Source organism: Odontomachus brunneus, unplaced genomic scaffold (assembly GCF_010583005.1).
Source record: "Odontomachus brunneus isolate Ranch 3 - 2012 unplaced genomic scaffold, Obru_v1 Obru_scaffold_007, whole genome shotgun sequence".
NCBI classification, from domain to species: Eukaryota; Metazoa; Arthropoda; class Insecta; order Hymenoptera; family Formicidae; genus Odontomachus; species Odontomachus brunneus.
Genome location: NW_022639457.1, coordinates 3,587,335 through 3,610,651, shown reverse-complemented (window position 1 = coordinate 3,610,651; position 23,317 = coordinate 3,587,335). Strand labels below are relative to the sequence as shown.

At 45.7% G+C, this 23,317-nt stretch overlaps 1 protein-coding gene across 3 annotated transcripts in view; it reads left to right on the top strand.

The window, feature by feature from the left end:
- The window catches only part of LOC116854025 (lachesin-like), a 471,144-nt gene that overhangs the window by 255,437 nt on the left and 192,390 nt on the right, over window positions 1-23,317 (top strand). For all 3 annotated transcript variants that reach the window (XM_032835486.1, XM_032835484.1, XM_032835485.1), the window contains one exon: window positions 9,581-9,753. In XM_032835486.1, coding sequence (XP_032691377.1) covers window positions 9,581-9,753 — 173 coding nt within the window. The remainder of the gene's footprint in view (window positions 1-9,580; window positions 9,754-23,317) is intronic.

Genomic DNA, 23,317 nt, shown 5'->3' with positions numbered 1-23,317 from the left:
TGCTTTACATTCGCGCGTGTCCCTCGAAAATCCTCGGCCACGACGCGCCAAGTGATCGTAAAGCTCGTGGCTTGACTCCCTCGCAACGTGTCTCGAATGGTTCCGACTGACGAGAGGCTGGGTGGTTCTCTCCGTGCGTTCGATCCAGTCGACCTCGCCCCGGAAAGGAAGACACTGTTCACGGAAATTGTTCGCCGAGATTTGTCCTTAACGCCACACACATGTCCAGCCGCGACTACAAATTACTGGAACGTCGTGTGTGTTGAACAACCCCGGTTTTATCCCATTGATAAAACTTTCTTATCGGGCTGAACGCGCTCGATGAAAATGGACGTTCAATTTTCGTATCGATTCGCGGCGGGCGCGCCGCAGGATGGCGAGATCGACGCGTAGACCAGTCTAACGTTGAATAACGTAACACGCCAGATTGGAAATAGATCGGAAGAGATATCGTCGGGCAAAACGCGGCGGTCGAGTCACCAGGGTCGTCGTTCGCAGCTCGATCGGGGTAAGACAAGCAAACTCGCGCCGACATCTCGACATTACCTGATATTTTCAGCAAGGTTGGCTTTTTACGTAAATTAAGGTGAAAATACCAATGCCTACGACACGTACCTAATCCTGGACATTCTTATTGTTTTACTTTTACACGAATATTTCGACTTACAACATGAAATGTGTAAGTCCGGATGCCTTATATTTTAGAATTTCATTCTTCGAATTTCATTAGATCCAGCGCAATGTCGGTAGCGCTTTCGTCTGCAAAAGTGGAGTCAAGTGACTTTCTCACATCTCAATAATGCGTTTCATTTCACTAAAGCCTAATCTACAATGTGCTCTTTGCCTCCTGTTTCTTGTTCTCTGTCTTTTTTTAGTTTAAAGCTTGATCTACAATGTGTTATTTGCTTCCTGTTTCTTTTTCTTTATCTCTTTCTGACTCAAACCTTAAGTCTTAAACTAAAAAAAAGACAGAAAACAAGAAACAGGAAGTAAAGAGCACATTGTAGATCAGGCTTAAGACTTAAGATATAAGTCAGAAAGATAAAGAAAAAGAAGCAGGAAACAAATAACACATTGTAAATCAAGCTTAATAGTCATGCTCTACGACACCCAACGAAATAATGAAAGAAAAGCTCGTCAACGTGTACACATCGCGCGGACAGTACGTAAACAATCCGCTCAAGATGTAATCTTGAGATCCACAAGCTTGATTTTTCACGAAACGAGAGAGACGATAGTCAGCCAAGTGAACGGACAACAGCCAAATGATTACAGACATGCTACATGTCGAGCCTACGTCGTTCGTTCTCACGCGAACTGTCGATTTACTCTCTCTTTCTCTCTCTCTCTCTCTCTCTCGCGGCACTTTTTTACACGCTACGGCGATCGCCGAAAATAATGCGATTACGTTGTTCCCGAAGTAATCTCGCAACCGATATACAACGAAAACGATCCATTACGAATATACATTGTCGCGCGACAACGAATGTGTAACTCGGTGTGTCTCTCGTTGCACGTTATTTATTACGTCACCCGGTGCAGCCCGGTAATTCCAGCAACGTTTGATTTAAAGCAACGACCATTCCGGACGACATTTATTTTCCATTAAGACGCGTCTTACCGCAAACAATATAAAATCGTTTACCGCCGGCGCACAACGAGGGCTCCCCCGCGACGACTGTAATACATTAGCCGGCGCGGTGAGCGAGCTTGTATCCGTTGCTATCGCGGCGAATCTAACCCACCTCTCTCTCCCTACCTCCCATCGCCTTGCCGTCTCTCGGCAATTATTCTAACCCGTGGCGCGAATTGTTAGTGGCCGCGTGTCGGACATGCCGCATGCGATTTCTCGCGATCAATCGACAACGTCGACTCCTAAACGCACCCCCGTAATCTCGCCGATAAACGGCTAAACTTCGCCGGCGCGCGTCTTGCCGTTACGTAGCAACCCCCCGCCCCCCCTTTCCCTTCGCCGGTGCGCGGCTATCGGAATTGCATTGCGGCGGGGACTACTAATGCCGGGACCAATTTACTCGCGGGGGTGGAAGGCGGCGGGCAAGAGAGACGGGGAAAATTTAGGGTGAGAGGTCTCGTGCCAGCGCGCTTTCCATGCCGTCGATATCGGGAAACTTCCGGCGGTCTCGCGGTGGCCCTCGCGCCACCAGCGTTCTCCAAGTTGTTTCCCCGCACTTTCTTAATTTACCGATCCCGCGCTGTGTATGATTGGTCGCGATGCTGTTTACACGATCTAATATTTCTTCCCTCTCTCCTCCTAGATTTTTATTTTCTACCCGGGACAGCGGAAAGGCAGTAATAATGCGGGAACGCGGTCGCGCCGTTTATCACCGCGGTGCTAATTGATCGTCCCGTAGTCGCGACACATATTTGCGCGAGTTTCGCGAGGAACTCGAGGAAAGCGGAACGATGTACGATGGAGGGTGTGTGGGTGAGTCGAGTGAGTGGGTCGGGGGGAGGGGGGACGATGAGGGGTTACGGCTCGCCGCCAGTCTATCTACGGGACGTTTAAGCAAAAGTTGCGAATCTGAATTTTAAAACAGGGCGAGAGGGAGAAAGAGAGACGGCGGCGTTGCCTGGCTGTCGGTCTTGCTCGCAGCGCGGCAAGGGTTTTCGGGGTAGATTGAAAGATAACTCTGTGGCTCTCTATTTCTCTCCTTCTTGCCTTTACCGGCGCTACATCCCGTCTCTCGCCCCGCCTGGTCCCACCTCTCTTGCCCTATACGTTGCCGTGTCTCTTTATCCTGCCCGACCTTCCATCGTCACGGATATTTTACGAGGTGGCTTCGACTCGCGGCCCGTAAAATCTCGAAATTTAGGAGAGGATCTAGCCGCAAGGACTGCGCGACCCCACTGCGCGCTTCCTCGACCCCGCTTCACACCCGTATTCGCGCACGTGTCTATCAGAGCTCTGTGCGCGCAAATCAAGACTCGATTCATTATCATATATAATCGGGCTTGATCCGTATCCACTTTGGTAAAGGTTGATCAGGATACATATTTTATGCGTAGCTTTCTTACCCTGCGCTTCTGAGCAACTGAATCCAGTAGCAGGGATGACTGTCTTGCTGCATCAAATTTTGGTTATTACGAAACAAAATATACGGCTAACAGGATCGTAACGGGCATTGATACATAGAAGAAGGTTGCATCTATCATATTTATACAGTTAGTCGCAACAATTGGTTGCCTGAGAAGTTGTAACTTTGAAATTCTAAAATACAGAGCAATACTAGCCCTGGTCTCTCCTATACTGAACGGAACCAGGTCGAAGGCTCGCGCATGCGACTCGTCGAGCCCCTCGGCCGGGCGTAATCCGAAATTCGCCGGGGAATCGCTGATGCGCGCGCTCTCCGCGGCTCATCAGCCATAACCCGATATTATTCCGGTGCCTCGAGATTTAATGGACCGTCGAGTGAGATAAACGCGCTACAAGTATCGCGATTAAACTCCTATTACTCTCCAGCGGCCAGGCGTTGTCGCGAGAAGGAGGCGAGCGCGGATCCGCGGCCTCGCGCAGAGCTCTGTCTCGCCGGGTCGCCGGGCCGATAAATCCTGCTTTCTGCCGACGACGCGACACGAGTCTCCTCCGCGCAGTGGTGGAGGCTGTGGGCCAGGAACAAAGGCGGGAAACGAGAGCGAACGATCAGGGGATAGTTTCAAACGCGCGACATGTCGAACTACCCCTCTCTCACTGCGGCTCGCCGGTCCCTTGTATCTGCCTCTCGCGCGCGCGCGTACCCCACCGCCGTTATTTGACAAGGGGGATTTAAAAAATTTAATATAAAAAATCCAATATAAAAGTTTGCCCTAATATACGTGAAAAAAAGAGGGATTTTACGGCGCGTCAAAATTGGCCCGATATCCGGCGACTACTCGCGCGTCACGCCGTTGTTCCGCGACGGTCAAGATATTCGACCCGAGTAGCAAATTGGGAAATGAGATGCAGATTATTCGAAGGGAAATTGGGTCGCGCGCGTCTTCTTAAAACGACGACGCGCGATGTATTATCACTTGACTGAATTGAATTCACCGGGACGCGAAATCGCTGTTGCGGACGCGGCGCTGCGCGACGGCGAGGGTGGTGCCTGGAAATTGAGGAAATAGGCGAGACCGCGGGATCTTGGAGCGTGGCGGTCAATAGTGTTGACTGGTAATTAAATTAACCCGAGCGCTGCTATTGTGCGAACCTTTGTAACCCGTTCGACCCGAACTTGGCCGATTCCGGCGAGGCCTCGCGCACGCTCGCTCGCTCCAATTTCTTGTCGCAAAATAAAACTGTGCGCGCTCGCAGCCTTTCGCCAAATTTAATAAAGAAACTTGTCGGTTCTCGCTGCGAGCCAAGTTCTGCCCGTTACACGTCGTGTGCTGCGAGAACGCGTGTATATACTTCTACGACTCGTGTACATGTATGAAATGCCACGTCGAGTACACCCTCGGAAAAATCCCTCGGTCATCAGAACAAAGGCGTGTTTGCTGTTTGACGATCGTTGGGGAAACGGATCGAACAGCTACCGTGGCAAATCATTTCTCATCATTTGTCATTTTAACGAACATACATCGCCTGAGACTCCTATCTGTTTTCGTCTACTTGAATTAGGTCAGTTGTATCTTCATTGCAGAAGTGTTGCTTCCCTTACAGAAAAGTATTACTAGTAATTAATAAAGAAACAATAGTGACTAATCACTTCTCAGTGATAATTTAGCGAATTAGTATATATGGTACATTTTTTTGCTAAATTTCCACAAATTGACTTGTTAGAATGCGATCCAGACAATCTAATGCTTGATTGTTTTGTTTAAATAATAATAGAAAAAAAACGTAACTCATGTTTTGTGTGTCATGTATGCGTCGCACTACATGGTTTCGGATCCTGTAGAGCTTTCTCATACTACACTATCATCCGCTATTTAACCTGAATAATTGAATTGGAACTCATGGTGCCAATGAACTGTGATGATACTTTACTGAATTACGCTTATAATATGCTCTTGTAGCGTTCAAACGACATGTTAATGGTGTATTTATTGACAAATGATGCAAACAACGCAACAACAATCGGAGTGCGACCGATCGTTCTAATATATATCAGCAAACCATGGATGACACGATTGCTTTTTGATTTTTAACTAAACGTTATAACGAACTAGAGCAAATAATAAATTAAAAATAATTTAGAAATGCAAAATATGGAAACAATTTATAATTCAAACCATTTATAATTTAATCATGAGAAAATTGATGCTTATCTATCTCGTTATTAGGGAATAATTCATACCAGGAAGTACACGCAAAAAAAGAACAAGCTTCCAGAGCTAAAAAAATAGCTGTGGCAGATAAGATGCGTCACTGAAATAGAGACAGCTAATGTCGATACCACCGGAGCTAAATTTATTCGCTGTTAAACTTAGGCGCTACAGCGAGAAATATTAGCTGCTAGAAATAAATGATTGTAGCTGTACGGCAAACTTTTTTAATATATGCATACGATAAGAAATTTAGCAATAACTGCCATTTTCTTAGCTACTTGAAATAATATGCATTTTTAATGTCACCTAATATATTTGTATTTCATAGCGAATGCATCTTAGCTGTCATAGCCAATTCTTAACAGTGACAGCTAAACGATTAGCCTTTTGACTAAGTTTGAATCAGCTACCGCGGTTTAGCTGATATTACTAAATCATTTTTTTGCGTGTACTTCGTCAAAAGAAAGTAATATATCAGTGATTATCACTTTCTATTTCTTGTTCTCTATCACTTTCTTGTGACTTAAGGCTTGAGTCAGAAAGAGATCAAGAGAAAGAGACAGCAAAGAACACATCTTAAATCAAGCTTTATCAATCGTCGCTCGTGAAAAGTCTCATAGCCCCGTTCGTTTCATCCGCGTCCAATGGCGATGACTCTCCCGCATGAATATTGTCTAACGACGGGGTTGATTGCGAGGAGACGCGCGCGCATCGACGGGGGAAAACGGATTAAGCGGAGTATAACGGTCGCGGACGGAGGAGCCGCGAGGACGAAAGTCTCCAGGATAAAGTTTCGGGGCCGACCCGTGGGACGACCGGCGGATCTAACTGTTCGGGGCGCGTCTTATAAGTGTCGCCCTGGCTGAGGAGAAGCGAGATATTCGCGCGCACGAACCCCTGGCTGAGATTCAATATCTGCCGCGTCAGCCGCGAGCGCGCCTCCCGCCGTAATCACGGTCTAATCAAGAGCGGCGAGATTCGATTATATACTCGCCGAGTTCTCGGCAATAGGACGTAACTAGCGTATGATAGCACGAGGCCCCGGCAGCGAAACGAGCCGGGCCATGATGTAGCCGACGCGTCGCGCGCTAGTTGCCGACTGCCAATTATGTATCCCGGTGCTTTCGGCCGTTCAGCTCGAGACGAATAAACTGTGTGTGCGCCCGCACAAAGCGTAATAATCCGCCGTGGCGTTAGCTACTTTTGCGCGCGGCTCGATTGGTTTAAAGCCGTGAAACGGCAAACGAGTTTGCCGAATCTCACACGGCGCTGTTGGCTCGGCTGCTCGTCGTGCGCTCGCGCGCGCATGGTCGAGCAAGGTAATTGCAAATTACGTTTTTAATCTCCGCGAATCTCGTCCCCTGCCCCTCCTTCACCCTCGCTCGCGTTGCAACGCGCGATTCGTCGCGATTAATCCGTTTGTAAAATGGCGCCCCGTGCAACGATCGGGGCGACACGCTCCAATGTGTGTTGTGGAAGTGTGTGTGTGTGTGTATGTGTGTTGCGCACGTGCGCGCGGAAATTATACGATCAACGTCTTGAGAGAATGATTTCCTCGTCGTCGATCCGACGACGTGGAAGTTGTCGGGCCAATAAACAATTCACTCAACTCCCCGAGGTGTCCAACAGCAACGGCGAGAGACGCTCTGCCCGTCGCCGGAGAGAAGTTTATTGCCAGTTTATTCGCGCTCGGAAACACTTAACTCGGCTTATCCGAGATAAGTATAAATATTTGTGCGATTCATCGACCGGGCTTCGCGCGTCACCCTCCTCCCACCACCCTCCTTACGCTTTCCCGGATTAATACACTCGAGTAAGCGATATATGTCCGATACACAACTCGCCGCTTCGAGAGGTGATGTAAAACAGCGGTGTGATGAATTTTTTATGGAACAGTTCCCTCAGACCGATATTCATAGACTTGTCTAAGGATCATTTTAGGTTCAGATACCTCGCGAATTATTTCATTGGCTATGAAGCATCTTAAGACAATCTTAAATATAATATTGAACTATGAATACCGATCTTAGACTCTGTGCTCTCTTAAAGTGAATCAGTAAGAATTCCTGATTAAATCGGTAAGAGAGGGAGCATTTCACCGATAATCATTGAATGTTCACGGACTTTCAGTGGAAACATTCCAACTTTATTGCTCCATCGTGTATCTCGCTGACTTTGACCAGTGCAAGTTAGATTTCACTGCAAAATCCGTAATACGCAGAATCGGTACGACATCTGACTTTCTGCGTTCGTGATGATGGAATTAACGGCTTTCGCGTAATTTGCGTGCGACACTGCCTATGTTTCGCAAATCACACCCATAATAATGGTACTTGTTGCTGCTATTAACTGATCCCTTCAGCGAGATTTCACTGATCACAGTGCTACATTTACAACTGAAACAGTTCAATTATAAGTGTAGTATTTCAATGAAGAATACATACTAATTGTATTTTGGACAGTAGATTTCTCTCAGAGAATATGGGAGAACGATTTGCATCACTGCGTTTCGCTCAACAGCTCATTTATCGTCAGTATTGCGATGTAGCCAGGTAGCGTTTAATCGAATAAAGCGTGTACTATGCTCTCTCTCTCTCTCTCTCTCTCTCACAAATACACACACACTCTCTCTCTGTCTCTGTCTCCCCCTGTTCCTCTTTCCCTTTCTCTCCGTCAGAAGAAGTGCATTACCGGGCGCGCACTTTCCTTTGTCGGTGTTTCGCGCAAAATGCCGCTACCGAGTTCCGCGGTATTATTGCGACGTTACCACGCGAAAACGTCTTCGCGCAACAAACAGCGGCAAAGGAATTTTCTTGTTTTCTGCGAGATAATGGAATGAGGGGGAACGAGAGCGAGAGCGAAGGGCGCGAGGTAGGTGGTAGGAGGAGACAGGTGGAGCGCGAAAGAGAGATTGAAAACCGGGAAAGCGGAATCGTTGCGGCAGCGGTAGGCTGCCCGCTAAATGTCAAAGAGCGGCAAGGAAGTGGCGCGCGGTTAACGATTTCGCTCTGTATCCACCGTAACCGCGACAGAGTCCCTCCGCCTGCTCCCCCCTCACTTCCCGCCACCCCGTTCCTTCCCCCCTCTCGTCAACCGGCGCGTTACACACCGCTAATTGCGATTCCAGCTTTCGTGGCATTTCTTTCCGCAATTCGTCGGGTAATTTACGCATCCGACGCGCCGTAAAGCGGATTGTGCCCTTTATGTCGCTCAAATTTTATTTATCAGTGGCAGCGCCGTGCGCACTTAATTAAAAGCTCCCGCGGTACTTCCACGGACTTTCTCATCAGCCACGTGTGCGTTCGCATTTCCAACGTCGATTAGGAACCAGCGTTTTCACGCGTATATACCGCCGCCATCCTTTCGTTCCCTCCCTTCCTTCCCGCACGCAGCCTAAAAAAATTATATATATGCGCAGGCGTGTATTAACGGCAGAACGTAATAATATCGTAACTACTCACGCAAGCAACGGTAATATCAGGCCAGTACGATAATAATAATAATAATAATTATTATTATTATTATTATTATTATTATTATTATTCTCGTGATAATTATCATTGCGATTACGTTACCAATGTGACGCAAAATATTGCATGCGGCGTATCATACAAACGCGCAAATAAACATTAACAGAGGAGCCTTTCTCGGCTTCAAACGCGTTTGTCACCCTACACGTGTATCCGTTTTTATTATCCAATTCTCCTGCCGTCATTGCGCAATTCTTTCGCTTTTCTCTCTCTATCTATCTCTTTTCACAGATTCGAACTCTTCAGTTCGAAGAACTCGTCAGAGTTGGAAATTTCGCGAAACGAGACGTAAAATTTCGCGAGAGGAATGATTGACCGTGCGCTTCCATCCCCCGATTGGCACAGCCAGTCGCCACGCGAGTGGCTCTAAGGGCCCGAACACACGGACAAACGTAAGCAATAAAATTTAAGCAGTAAGAAAAATGACCGATCACAATCGATTACTCGTAAACCGTAGAAAGAATTATCGGCTGTGGTCGGTCGACTCGCTCACTGCTTCATTGCTCAAGTTTCTCCGCCATGTACCAAGATTCTAGCTGAACTTTCGACTCGCGCTACGTTCATCCGGCGAGGTATAACGTTATCTCGCGAAAGTGCACGACTATCGTGCACCGAGGGAGAAGGAGTGGTTTACGTCTCGCTTCTCGATGTGCACAGAGCGAGAACACAGCCCGACGGGGTTGTCTCGTAATGATGCCGCCGCGATGGAATGTCTCCACCGTTTGCCGTACAGCATCGAAATTGCCGCATATCCACAGCGTTTTCTTTTGGCTTCTCTGTTGCAGAAGCGCATTGCTACAGCGGCAGCAGCAAGGGCAGCGACACATACCAGAACGCTCTGGAGGACACCACACGGTCGGGGCCGTATTTCGACAAATCGGCCTCGAAGAACGTGACCGCCCTGCTGGGCAAGACCACGTATCTCAACTGCCGTGTGAAAAACTTGGGGAACAGAACGGTGAGTGGCGCGGTGGCTTTTATATCCGCACACAGGAACGCACGCGCAAAGAAGAGTGTTGCGACTAAAATTACATTTTATGCAAAAAACTACACGCTTCTGTTTTTCTCTTATACACTCCCACCAGTCAAATCGTCACACTCACGGCTCGTGTAACTCGTCGAGATTGTGTCCGCGCGAGATGTGACAATATAATAATAGTAACAATAATAATAATAATAGCGATTAAGTAACGAACTGAGGTGACTAGATAAGAGCTTTTAAGAAGCAACGAGGAGGTAGTTTCCTCGACTAAGAAAGCAATCTTACTTTCCGCGCCGGGCGAAACTCTTCGCGACGTTTTAAAATATCGCGACTTCGCTGCGCGATAACTAATTCCCCTTCCGATAAAAAGGGCAAGTTGTAAATTTCCCACTGAGAGGCAAAACAGAGAGAACTCGGAATAGATACGAGATTGCCGGGGTATTAAAAGCGACGGCGGCAACGGTAACGAGTTTGGTTCGCCTTTGTCGCTTAACAACTCGAAAGTAACGGGCGAGGCCGGTCCGACATTACGACCCGGCGGATTAGACTGGGCGATTTACGAGCGTACACTTAAGTCCAGCGAAAGATGCATCTGTCGAAAAGTCGTTCTCTCTCTCTCTCTCTCTCTCTCTCTCCCCCTCTCTTCTGCCTTCGCGATACTTCTCGTTAACAGCGAGGCGCCCAAGTAAAGACGACGCTGAGGAGGAGCAGGAAGATCAGAATGGAAAGCACAACGCGGCCGTTTGCGCGCACGCCGACGACGCCTACGTAAACACGACGGATTCCGCGTTTCCTCGGGGCTGAGCGAGGCGAAATATCGAGTGTCAATATTTTACCGGCACAATGGAGCGTCACCTGTCCCGGGCAAACTGCAGGGGCTACACGTCGGAAGTGCACTCGGGCACGACGGCCTCTCGACAATGCCATTGAACGAAGTGCAGGCGCCTTCGGCATGCATATACAGCGTGCAATGTTTGACCGTTGCGGGGCGTGCGAACAATTAGGGCGGCTCTAGACGGAGCTTTGCGTCAGGTAAATAGGATTACGGCGGCGGCGGCGGCGCGCGCGGCATTATGACCGGCACCGATAAATTCGGATTGGTTTCGCGTCTGGACGACTAACGGGCCGGCCGGTCGTTTGCTTTTTCCGCATGCGAGCGAGCCGGCGAGAGAGCCGCGCGATTTTCATGTGTACTCGATGACTAATGGAATAAACCTCGTTTGTTTTACCGCATCATCACGCTTTTTGACCGCGCTCTCGCGCTTCGGAGCGTCCTGTTTAATGTGCATTAAAGGGATGCTGAAACTGTAAACTTTACCGGCAGAGTACTGATATTTTTCTGCAAAATTTACGTCGCTTTGCTGGCACAAATTTACAAACGCTTTCACACAATCAAAGTATGTGCAAAAATAAATAGGAGCATTGCTCAATATGTGACAAAAGTGAAAAAAAATATTTAACTGTAAATTCTCAATCTGTTGGTGCAATATTTGCTTAATCTAATATTTGCCTTGCAGTCTCTTTCTGTCTCGACTGTAGTATTTCTTTCGTATACGCGACACGCAAAGGATCTGTTTACATTATTTTGGTTAGACCTCAGTTAGCTCTGTTAGCTGACAGCTTTATCGATATTCTTTACAGTAGCTTGAAAACAACGATCGGAAATTTTTTATGCCGCTCATGGAAGTTATGATGTACGCGTATGTGTGTGTGTGTGTGTGTGTGTGTCTGCGTGCTGGGCGTACGTGTATACGCTTGGAAGCGCTATGATGCGGACGGATTCATCGGCCAGGATTAGGTATAACTCGTGGGAAAGCGAGGGAAAAATTCGACCGACCATAACTCACGTAACCGCATTTTACGCGTCTTTTTGCCGCCATCCCGTGGGAGAGATTAGATCGCCTGGATTTCATTCACAGTGGCTGGCCCGATTCGTAGTTACCGAGACGTATGAAAGAGTTGAAATTGTTGGCTCATATGATTCCTGCGGCGCGGTCGCGCACACGCTGATAATCCCGACCGTGTAATTCGCCGTGTTAGCCTGTCCGCGGCTATCCAAGATCGGAGGGTCGTGATCTGTCACGCGACAAACGCCGAAAATATATCTTTGGATGTATGTATATATGCATGTATGCACTGCGCCGAAATAGCTTTAATATTTTTTCCACTAGCATCAGTCAAAAATCTCGACCACGCACAATACATCTACATACTCGTGCGTCGACTATTTCGAAAAAGTGGCAGTGTTATCTAGAAGCAGTTGTGACAACAGGTCTGTTCTTTGTAGCGCACTGCTGAACTGATGCAATAAATTAGTGAGAAAAGGCATACTTGTTTCACTCTTACTTATTACATCAGTTCACAGTGCAGCTACAAAAAGCAGATCAACTGACAGCTCCCCACGCTATACAAGATACTCTCCGAAAGCAAGAAACGTGTCACATGAAAACGTTATCGTGACAATTAAAAGTGATTAGAAATATTTCCCATGGTGAGTCTTGATTGAAGAAAACTCTATCCCGAATTAGAGTGCTGATATATATATACATATGTCTATTGCTTTCGAAAAGTAACCTGTCTTGGCATGGAGAGTTGTCAATGTTATAATATAACTGCTTCTAGGAAACGTTAGCATTTTTTTGGAATAGTCGACAGTCATGATACACGAATATGTAGATGCATTGAGTGTAGTCGAGATTCTCGACTGGTGCTAGTGGAAAGAATGTTAAAGTTATTTCAGCGCAGAGTGTACAGTCGGGGACTAAAAGTTTGTTCGTAATTTTTGGAGCAAGTTTGTGAAGTCATCCTTCTTGTCCAACGAGAACTTCTCTCATTAGAAAACGAATTCTCTTATTGGATAGATGGAGAGTTCACAATCTCATCTCAGAAATTACGGACAATCTTCTAGTCTATATATATGTGATGATTAATGTGTCCGGTATATGTGACGATTAATCGAAAGCCCGCTCGTACCGCCGTAATTCAAAGCGCAACAATTGCAATCGCGATTCGACGGACCACCTACTAATTTCGTGAGCTTCACTCCCCCCCTCCCCCTAACGATCATCCGCGCGCTTTCCATATCCCGGCGGAGGAAAAGAGATACTCGAGAAACGCTGAGACATAACGTACTTTGTAACAATTGAATTGGTAATGCGCCTCGTCGGTTTATACAGCGCCGTGGCTGCTTAGTCGATGGGAGGCGCGCGAGGAAGAGGGAGGAAGGAAACGTATTCGGTGCTCGCGGCGAAGTCGACCGACTTTCGAATGTGAGACGTCCGGATTTATCGTCCGTGTGTGAAACTCGCGCAGCGAGAATCATACGGCGAGGCCAGATTTATTGGGCGAAGTGTACGTCCGCTTCGTACGAGGAAGAAATGCATCCAAGTGCGGGGCCCTGTTACGAGCGAGCTCCCCGCGGCCGTGTTTTACTTAATCTATGAATCGCAAAGCCTGCGCCTGCGCGCCGAGTTCGACGTTCAAAAAGAGGTCCGCGTTCATTCATATGTATGCCGCGTAACCCAGTTTGAATTCAATTCTGTTCGAGAGGCGCGCGCGCGGCCGTGCCGTCTCGAACTTGGACGCGGCGCGTCACTTCGACCCGGTCTCTGGACACCGCTGGACACTCGCGAGCACACTAATGATCACGATCGCGCGCGAGTGTACTCGAAAATTCTCGCTGAACATCGAGAATGAGAGAGAGAGAGAGAGAGAGAGAGAGAGAGAGAGAGAGAGACAGAGAGAGAAACCTGACGTTAATTAATCTCCTACAAAGCGCGCGAGGCCTATTCGAGCGCTCGCGCTCCGCACGCGGATTAGACGACAAATGAATCTCTTAAAATGAATCAATAAAATACTTCTGATTATACTAACAGTAAAATTTGAAACGGCACATAAAGAGCAAGCACGGATGTCTTAATGCTATTAAATACTAATATTACTTTTTAATATTAATATGATTGTGGGAGGATAAAATTGTCCAGTATGTTAAACACATGTATCGAAATTTTTTCTTCGATTATCGTACGCGGAGAATCAACCTTCCATACTTAGACCGATCCTTGAGTCCCAATTTTTATATATATATATTTTTTATTAAAATCCCAAACCTCATTAAACCGAAAAAAACTTCTGATTATATTAGAAAGGACTAGAGAGGGTCGAGGCTAAAGTCACACGGATCAATTGTCAAGCTTATGTTTTTCGTAATAAATGGAGGAACACATTCCTTTCTCTGAGAATAGGTTCTATGTGTCGTGTTATTTGGCTGCGCGAAATGGCTCATGACAGGAACATCGCACGCTATATTTGCAAGCATTTTTCCAAAATTGGTCGCGGTGAATCAATTCTTTCTTGTCTCTGTTTTTATTAATACGTCGATTATGGAATTTCTGATCACAATCGCTCTTTAGCTGTGAGAAACTTTATGGGTTTGGCTAGTCTCCCCTATTTCCCCTAATTTTCAGCGAAAACTCACTAAATTTTCAGTGGAAACACACCCACCTTACTGCTCCGTCGTATATCTCTTTGACTCTGACTAGTGGAAATAAGATTTCACTGCAAAATCAGCAGTTCACAAATTCGTTCAATTCACGCAATTCGTGCCATTCGCGTGCGCTGTTTATGTTCGGAAACTGCAACGATAACGGTTACAGCCGCTGCTACTAATTCCTCTCAGCGAGATGAGATTTCTGCTGATTGCAATGCGCTGTACTTACAATTGAGCCATCAGTTATAAGAATAGCGCATCAATGAAGAATATTCTGCTTCTACTTTCGAAAGCAGACGTTCTATTCTAGACTAGTCAAGAATCGACCACTAAATATGCCCTTCTAATCTTTTCACAAGCTGTGACAATGATATCAACACATGACGCTCGTGTGAGAAAATATACGTCGCTGTGCGTCCAGAATAGAAGCCCACAGCTTCTTCTTTGCCCACGGAAATTTCAGATTCACGACGAATCACTTTCTCGCTCTGTCCGAGGTAAACGATATACTTATAGGATTTCTCTCTATGAATCGCGTGTCTCTCTGTACCGTTCGTCGTGAGAAGCCCGCGCGTCTCGAATTCATCCTCGAGATGTCTCGTTTCTCCGTGTACTCAACGAGGGATGAGATATCGATATCACGCGTGTTTATTTTACGCATCGACTTAGCCCGCTCTGTCGGAGTCGCGACTAAGTATTTGATTTCTAAATCGTGTTTACCGTCTCGGCGTATACTCGGCTAGAAACTCATCGATGACTACGGCTTGATTCGGGAGTGTATAGGAAATCTCAAGTCGAATCGAGACCGCACGACGGTAGCCGGGCGGAGCTTAATTAAATTCAACGCTCAAATGTCTGCTCGATGAGGGTAAGGCACAATCGCGATCGGCGAGATCGCACAGACGGGAAACTCTCTCGCGGACGCGTTTCTTGTTATTGGAATTTAAATTAAAATAAATAACTTGGCCGGTTATCGACAGGAGACGCACACCGAGCGGAAGCTTAATATGACCCGCGTATAAAAAGAGAAGAACAGAAAAGGAATGGGAAGAGAGAAAGAGAGGATCTCTCGGCGGCGAATTCTTACTGTGTCGCTCCACGGACAGGCGGGAATAAATGCTCTCTGCCGGGGAGAGAGAATCTCTCTTCTCTTCCGTTGCAATGAGCATCGACCGGAGCGGGGAATCGATTCGATATAGACACTACGATTATCGCACTGCGCCTGCCGATTGACTTACATTAATTCAAGATCAAAGCCTCCAACGAGACCGTTTAAACGGAAAGCTCTCAGTCTCGGCGTGTGTGTATAAGAGAGAGAGAGAGAGAGAGAGAGAGAGAGAGAGAGAGAGAGAACTCCTTTAAAATCCGAGAAACGAGCGCGAGCAAGACATTGTTACAGAAGGAGAGGCGGAATCCTTTGTACCACCGCGAAAGCCTATAATGAGCGGATAAAGGACGACGCGGGGCCGAGGGCCGCCTATCGAGATTTCATCGATTAAGATAATATCGCGGAGCTCTCGGGGGTAGAATGACGACTCGAGCAATCTCGCTCGATGACCGTTACCCTGCTGGAAATGCAACTTAACTCTTTGCGCTCCAATTACCGTGGAGCCTGGTCGGCTCGCCGGCAACCCATTTCGAGACGCTCGCTTATCGTGTATATCAATGAGAGAACACAGATATGCCCCTTTTAATTGTCGACGGAGGCGTTCGTGAGATAAATGATACTTGAGAACGCGACTCCGTTACTCCTTGGCGACTAATTAACGGAGAAATTCGCCGGAGCGATCGCTTCTGCGTTTCCATCCCCTCTTTCGCCAAGATCTCGTACTTTATCTCCTTCCGAAGGTTTCTTTTTAAATTTCATGTATCTCGCTAATGTCTCTCACCCTTTATTACTCCTTTAACCTTAGAATAACGCGACCTTATAAGGAAATATCCTTATTAGGAGAGGACATTAATCGATGTGGGCATTAATCGATTAAAATTTTTCTAAATCGAAATAATTGGCAAATATAAATAATCAAGATCGATAAGTCGTCACATGCACAATCACAAATAATTTCATCAGTTAATTATACGAATAATCCACTTTTAGTGCGATTGATTGATTGCACACTGATTAAAGATAGACATCGGTGAGAAATTAATTGATCAAACTTCAGTGTATTTCATCATACACCGATTAATAATTTAATTTCAATCGATAAAATTATTTATGACGCTTCAGTCCCTAAAATATAAACAGCACATATGAGATGAAAGGATAGTCAATTTATAGACAGAATGTCAGTCTGTTCCTCGGTTCTGCAGTAATTTCCTCTACAAAATCTTCCTCCATGTGTCTATCAATCTCTTTTATAAATGTCGGGTTTCGAGCGTTCAAGCTCCGTCGAAACGTCATTATTATATTACACGCTCGCCAACTCGGGCTAATCCTTTCGATTGAGCGTGTCTTTCGATAATTCGTTCAGATTCAATTGCACGACTCGCGCCATTTCAGGTTAACAGACCGTCTGCTATTTCGTTCGCCACTCATTTCCCGATGTGACCGGTCTCGGTGCATCACACCGATCAATGTCGCTATCTACCTACCTACAATCGACCAACCGGCTAACCAACCAAGCGACCAACCAACCGACCAGCCAACCGATCGCCCGACCAACCGATCGGCCAACCAGTCTCGTCAAGTCGCCTGCCGATAGTCCCGACATTCTCAGGCGGTGCACGCAGTCTGCTCTCTATCGACGTGATACGAAAGACGAATACGCGTGCGGAACACTCGATGGAACGGCGGGATAACGAAAAGAGAGCTCCGATTCTATTGCATTCCGGGCATCTTTGATCGCGCGATACGACGGCGAACGGGAAGCTCGACGGCGGTCGTCCGCGGCGAACAATCGATCCCCCGTCGTCGTTCCTTTTCCGCGGTCGCACATCGATCGCAACGAAGAGAGTGCCCTCGAGCTGAAAAGACGCGTCTCTGACAATGGTCTTCCGTCGACCGTGCTCCGCGATCGCGAACAGTCGCCCCCGCCGATATCGATTTCAATTCCAGGCCCTGCCAATCGAACGCCTTGTTATTTCTAAATAGTCGCACAGCTCGAGCGCGTCGTCCCCCATAATTTCCACTTAATATCGGCGTCTCGAGTGGCCTTTGATTCGGTCGAGATACACTGAAAGAAAAATGCTTGGTATTTGTAACTATAATCATATAGAGAAGTAATTACTATAAATTATGGTCAAGACAATCATTTTTTAGTCAATTGCATTATAATTTTAGTGATAATAACCTTATATATATGTTACTACTACTATTTTCGTGTTGGAACAACAAAAAATATAGTTGGCACCAAATTGGGTCCAACTATATTTTTTGGTTGTTTCAACACGAAGATAATACGTAATTTTCATTCATAAAATGATTGAAATAGAGCGGGCGGCGAAATAAAGTTAACCTATATTTAAGAGCCAGCAGGAGGACTGTGAAGACTTCTCGCGAAGACTCTAGAACTACCAATAGGATACATATTTTATACGTACTCTCTTAAAGTGAATCAGTGAAACATCATTGAAAGCAGTGAATATACACTGATTTGCGGTTATAAGAATAGCACTAAAACTGCTCAGTGCTATAATTATAACTGATATTAGTGACTATTTACTGATTCACTTTAAGAGAGTAGCCTTCTTTACTCTGCGCTACTGAGCAATTGGATCCGATATCAGAGCAAGATGGTTATATTGCTGCATATTCGTATTTTAGTTATCACGGAACAAAATATACGGTTAAGAAGGTCGTGGCGGGCATTAATACATAGAGGGAAGTCGCCTTTATCGTGTTTATACAGTCAATCGTCAAACAATTAGTCGTCTGAGAAATTATGACTTCGAAATTCTAAAATGTGGGACATCTAACCCCGACCTCCCCTACACACGTACGCATATCGATTCCTCAGCGCGATGATTAATCAGAATCAGCCGAGGAGCTGAGGAGAGAAGGCCTCGTGTGTATAGTGTTTTATGTGTCTGCCGGCGACGGGGAAACCACGTGTAAATCACGATTTTCGAGTTACCACACACTGTAAATACCACGGTAAATCAAGGCTGTCCGCGTAACAAAACTAAGTATGATTTACCGCGCCTTCGAAATCACCCGCGCGCGCGCGGGCCTGATTTATATTATCGTAATTTCCTACTCTGTCTTAGCGCACGCCGCGTCTCGTTTCCCTTCCCGTCGATCGCACGGTGTATGAATACGCACGGTATGTGAATAATTCGGATCGGATTATCGCGGGCGCGCGCAATCTGTTATCATAGCCGTATGATAATGAGAGGAATGACAGCATGGCAATACGCAATTCCTTTTGACGACACGGAATTTATTTCACTCGATACGAGCGCCAAACATATCGTAAAATGGAACAAGAATCTACATAATTGTTGTGACAATATTGCAAATATGACTTCGTAAATAAATTATCTCCCTTCCCGCGCATTCCCCTCGCTTCCGCCACCCCCGTCGCGTCGTCGTAAATTAGCAGTATCAATTACGCGCTCGTCCGGTCTCCCATGAATTCGCAAATGTCAAATGTCGGATCAAATCGTACGGAACGAATTGTGTTTGCCGCGAATTTTTGCGAAGCGTTAATACTTTTTTGCGGGGAGCAAACGCGCGGTCTGTGTCCCGTTATTCGACGTTGAAACAACCGCGGTCCCTTTATCTCGTAATACCTCGCAGCGGCGGCGGATCGCCGCGTGTCACGTATGCATTAGCGTCGAGATACTTTGTCTCGAGTGTTCCGAGGATATTTCAGAAGTGTTCTGCGCAAAGGTGCAATCTCCGCGCGCGCGGTGTCAAAGGCACAAGAGACGTATCCTTTTGAGGAAGTACCGGAGCGTGAAACGTCATTTGCTTATGTGGGGCCGACAATAAGCCGCGCCGTCGAGAGAGAGTTTAAGCTTTACTGATTACAAGTCGTTCCCGCCATACTTTGATCCTCTCAACCCGTGGTAAGGGGGAGGAGAGAGGTAATATCGTCTTCTTGTTTAACTTCGCGCGCTCTCGAGGACTGCGATACGTGCACACGCGACCGTGCGCCGCCGCCACTTCTCGTGTCTCGACAATTCTTAGTTGCGATCAAATATATGCGATTGCGCAACGCTTAACCCCGATTTTCGTGACTGCCGCGCGCGCGCAACCTCTCACCCGCCGCTCTGAAAATAGATACTTTCACGTGCGCGGTGAGAGAGAGAGAGAGAGAGAGAGAGAGGGAAATTTTACATCACTCGATGTTCCAACGTAAAAGTGACGTGTACATCATTAAGGAGTGTCTTATACTTTGCTTGTTTTTCGCGTTTGTACGTCCTCTTTGTGTTTGATTCCGACGTTTCGTGAACATTTCAGTTCATTTCTTCAAGAGGCAAGGCGACCTGAAACTGCCGCTTTTCTGCGAGATGTCTTCTTGTATGAGAAAAATAATTGTATTTGAGTAATTTGAGGTGGAAGGTGGAACATAGTAAGGGGAAAGGCCCCACTATGTTATAATAAAACATTTTCAGCGATTAGATGCGGCGATAAAATCTTTTTTTTTTCGTGTTAACGTAACGTAATGTCATTCAAAAACATTTTTTGCGGACATTTGGATGGCGTTAGACCAAATTCGACCGAGTACATTCTGATGTAGAAATACGTGGTCTATACTGACAGCGCCACTAAGCACCTGTTTCGCGTTCAACGTGACACGCAGTTATCACTATCGATGATGCTCGTCTTACAACCACGCTTGGCACGTTAAGATATTATCATCCGCCGCTGCGGAATACGCCGCCGTATTCCGACGGTATATCAAGCGAACAGCAACTTTTTGGCCGATCACACGAGCTGGCTGCTCGACGAGCTAGACTTGAGGAAGACGGCCGGCCTGCTTTCCGCAGAATTTAGCTTAATGGCCGGCGCCTTAAAGAAATTACCGCCACGGCGGCTGTAAAGTACGGAAAAGTTTATTACACGGCTCGCGACGGCAACGAGAGCGCCGTGGATAGCCAACAATTTCGCCCGGGAAGATTAGTCCGCCGCTGCGCTAAAATAATCCCATAATGTATACCGGTGGCAAGAGGAGAAGGCGGTGGAGGAGGAAGAGGAAGCAGGAAGAAACCGCGACCGAGAGGAAGAACCCGAACGATGTGGCGCACTTCTTAAAATCCGAGCACGCGCCGCTCCCAATAACTCACGGATAACCTACCGCCTTAATCTTTGATCTTAAGTTTTCGCGTTAGCGCGCTGCACGACGACAAAGGACGGCGCGAGAGCCGTTACTGATTTCCACCGTTCGTCGTCGGAAAAACAGGTTTTCTCTGCCGCAACTAATCGTGGCTTGCTGAAGATATATTTGTTGCTGTAACTAAGAACCTGCTGCTACTGTAAACTTTGCTACTGTTGCTACTGTATCAGTTTAATAACTAAATATATGCCTGCTGGCAGCTGTACCTCCAAGTATCCGCATGTTACAACGAGATTTAATTAACATACAGATTCTTGCTGTTGCAAGTCGCTAGTTTTCTTTTCTATGTTGTATGCGAGAAATCAAGCGAGACCCTGCACTATCGATTTTACAGCTAAATATATAGCGATTATATTTTTAAGTTTCAATGTGTTACAAGATTTAGCTGCTCCATACAGATTCTTATATTTTTCACCCAGCACATTTTCATTTGCTCGTAACTTCCAGAAAAATGATCCAATCCTTTTTATGATCAGATCGTAGAAAACATCGAGAAATATGAAACTATTGATATTTCATTTAATGAAGTTGAAAAAAATTATAATGTTTAGATAAAACACACGTTTTTAAGAAGGGTCACGTGTGAAAAGTTGAGACGGGTGAATTTTACCTATGTTTAAGGTTGTAGGGTTAAAATAATAATGCAAATGTGTTGGTAGCGTAGATAGAAAGATAATTATATAGAGATAATACTGTATAGAGATATTGTATTGAAAAATAATATTGCATAGAGAAATACACGCATAGAGAGAGGATTTCCAAAATTAGCGCGATTTCCGCAGGTTTTTCGAAGTTGACGGCCCTGCCAATTTTTTCCCGTCTATTTGAGAATGTTTCAATATTCGATTATTTCAATGTCCTCTATATTTAATATTTATTCTGAATTTCAATAAGCCAAACATATTAATCATTCCACTCGCGCGCTGGCTTTCTCGATATTGCGCGTAAGCCTCCGATCACGGCCGATTGTTCACTCGCGGCTCAAAAGCGATTTCCGCTAACGCGATTGTAATGAACGTAATGTATAATTGCGGGCAACGTTAAATGGACGATCCTCTTTTGTCTGCGCGTCCTGACATATTCGACAGCATCGCATCATCAACAGTGTACGCAATACTAACGTGATGCGCCCGAGAGAGAGAGAGAGAAAGAGAGAGAGAGAGAGAGAAAGAGAGAGAGAGAGAGAGAGCGGCCGGTGCAACGCGCTCGAGAATGAATATCTAAATTACAAAAAAGATATTTATAACGAACCGCGCTTGATAGACGGGAATCCCGGTGATTCGTAACAAAGCTCCCATCGGCGTGCATGTAAACGTGTGTACGCGTGAAAAATTGCACGTGAAAAATCCGCGGTTGTCGTACCGGACGTGAAATGATGTCGCGACGATATCCCGCAAAATGAACGATTATTTCCGCAACACTGCTCGTGAGGTGAGGTTTCCGGACTCGACGAGCCCTAATTGACATTCTGACTATTTTTAACCGCATCGCGGAATAACTTCCGAGCCCGAAGCTCGTGCCTCATCAGTCTCCGTGCAATTTCGACTGCGGCGGCAACCGCGAGGACACGAAGAGCGAGACGTCGCGGTTAGCCAATAATAGCCCTTGGTTTTCGACGTTGACAAAGTTCGTCGGTCATCCCCGCGGAAGTAAATATCTGGCGCAGTGAGATTCACCGACGTGCGTCCGACTGTCGATTTAATTCGGGACCGTTGGATTCTCGGTTACGAAAGGTTTCATTGTCATTGCAACAGCTGAGAGCAGTGTCGGGCATTAATCGATTAGAGTGTTCCTCGACTAAAGCTCCTTACCAGATCAACGCTCAAAATTAATCAATCGTGTATATGTAAAGTCGAAAATAATTTCGTCGACTAATGAAATTAATTACAACATAGATTTTGTGATTTTAAATGACACGCGAAAAATGATTTTGATAGTTTTTTTTCCGTTTACCGCGAATCTAAAATCGAAAATGTTCCAGCATATCAGCTTTATGAAAAAAACCGAGTTAAAAAATTCATTTTTAGCCATTTCTGAAATTGTTTACCAAAAAATGAAATGTCACAGAAATTCGGGGAATAGCTTAAATGAAAGTTTATCTAATTGATTAATTAATTCATATTAAATAATTGCTAGGTAATCTATTACATATTATTTAATTATGATTAAAGTTATTTAATTATACTTAGTTAATTCATATCAAATAATTGCTAGGTAATCTATTACATATTATTTAATTATAATTAAAGTTATTTAATTATAACTTTGATTAAAGATATAATTATGATTGAAGTTATTTAATTATAATTAAATAATATGTAATAGATTACCCAATATCAAATAAATAATTATCAATAAATTAATAAATCAATTAAATAATGAAAGAACTTTGATATTTCCCAAACAATTAATCCTCATAGATAGTGCAGCGGACAAAGTACATGTACGAGGGTGGTCTGAAAAGTTTCCGACCTAACAAAGATACAAGTCATTTTTTCTGAAAATTGTTTTTTATTTTTCAACATAGTCTCCTTGTAAATCTACACACTTCTCCCAGCGATGCTCCCATCTCTGTAACCCGTCGAAATAGTACTCGGCGTTTTTCTCTGCAAAATAATTGTTCACGAAGGTGATTGCCTCTTCATTTGACGAAAATCTCTGTCCTCCGAGCGCAATTTTTAGATGAGGGAACAAAAAGAAGTCGCTTGGGGCTAGATCTGGTGAGTAAGGTGGATGGTCAAGCAGTTCAAACCGTAATTCGTGGATT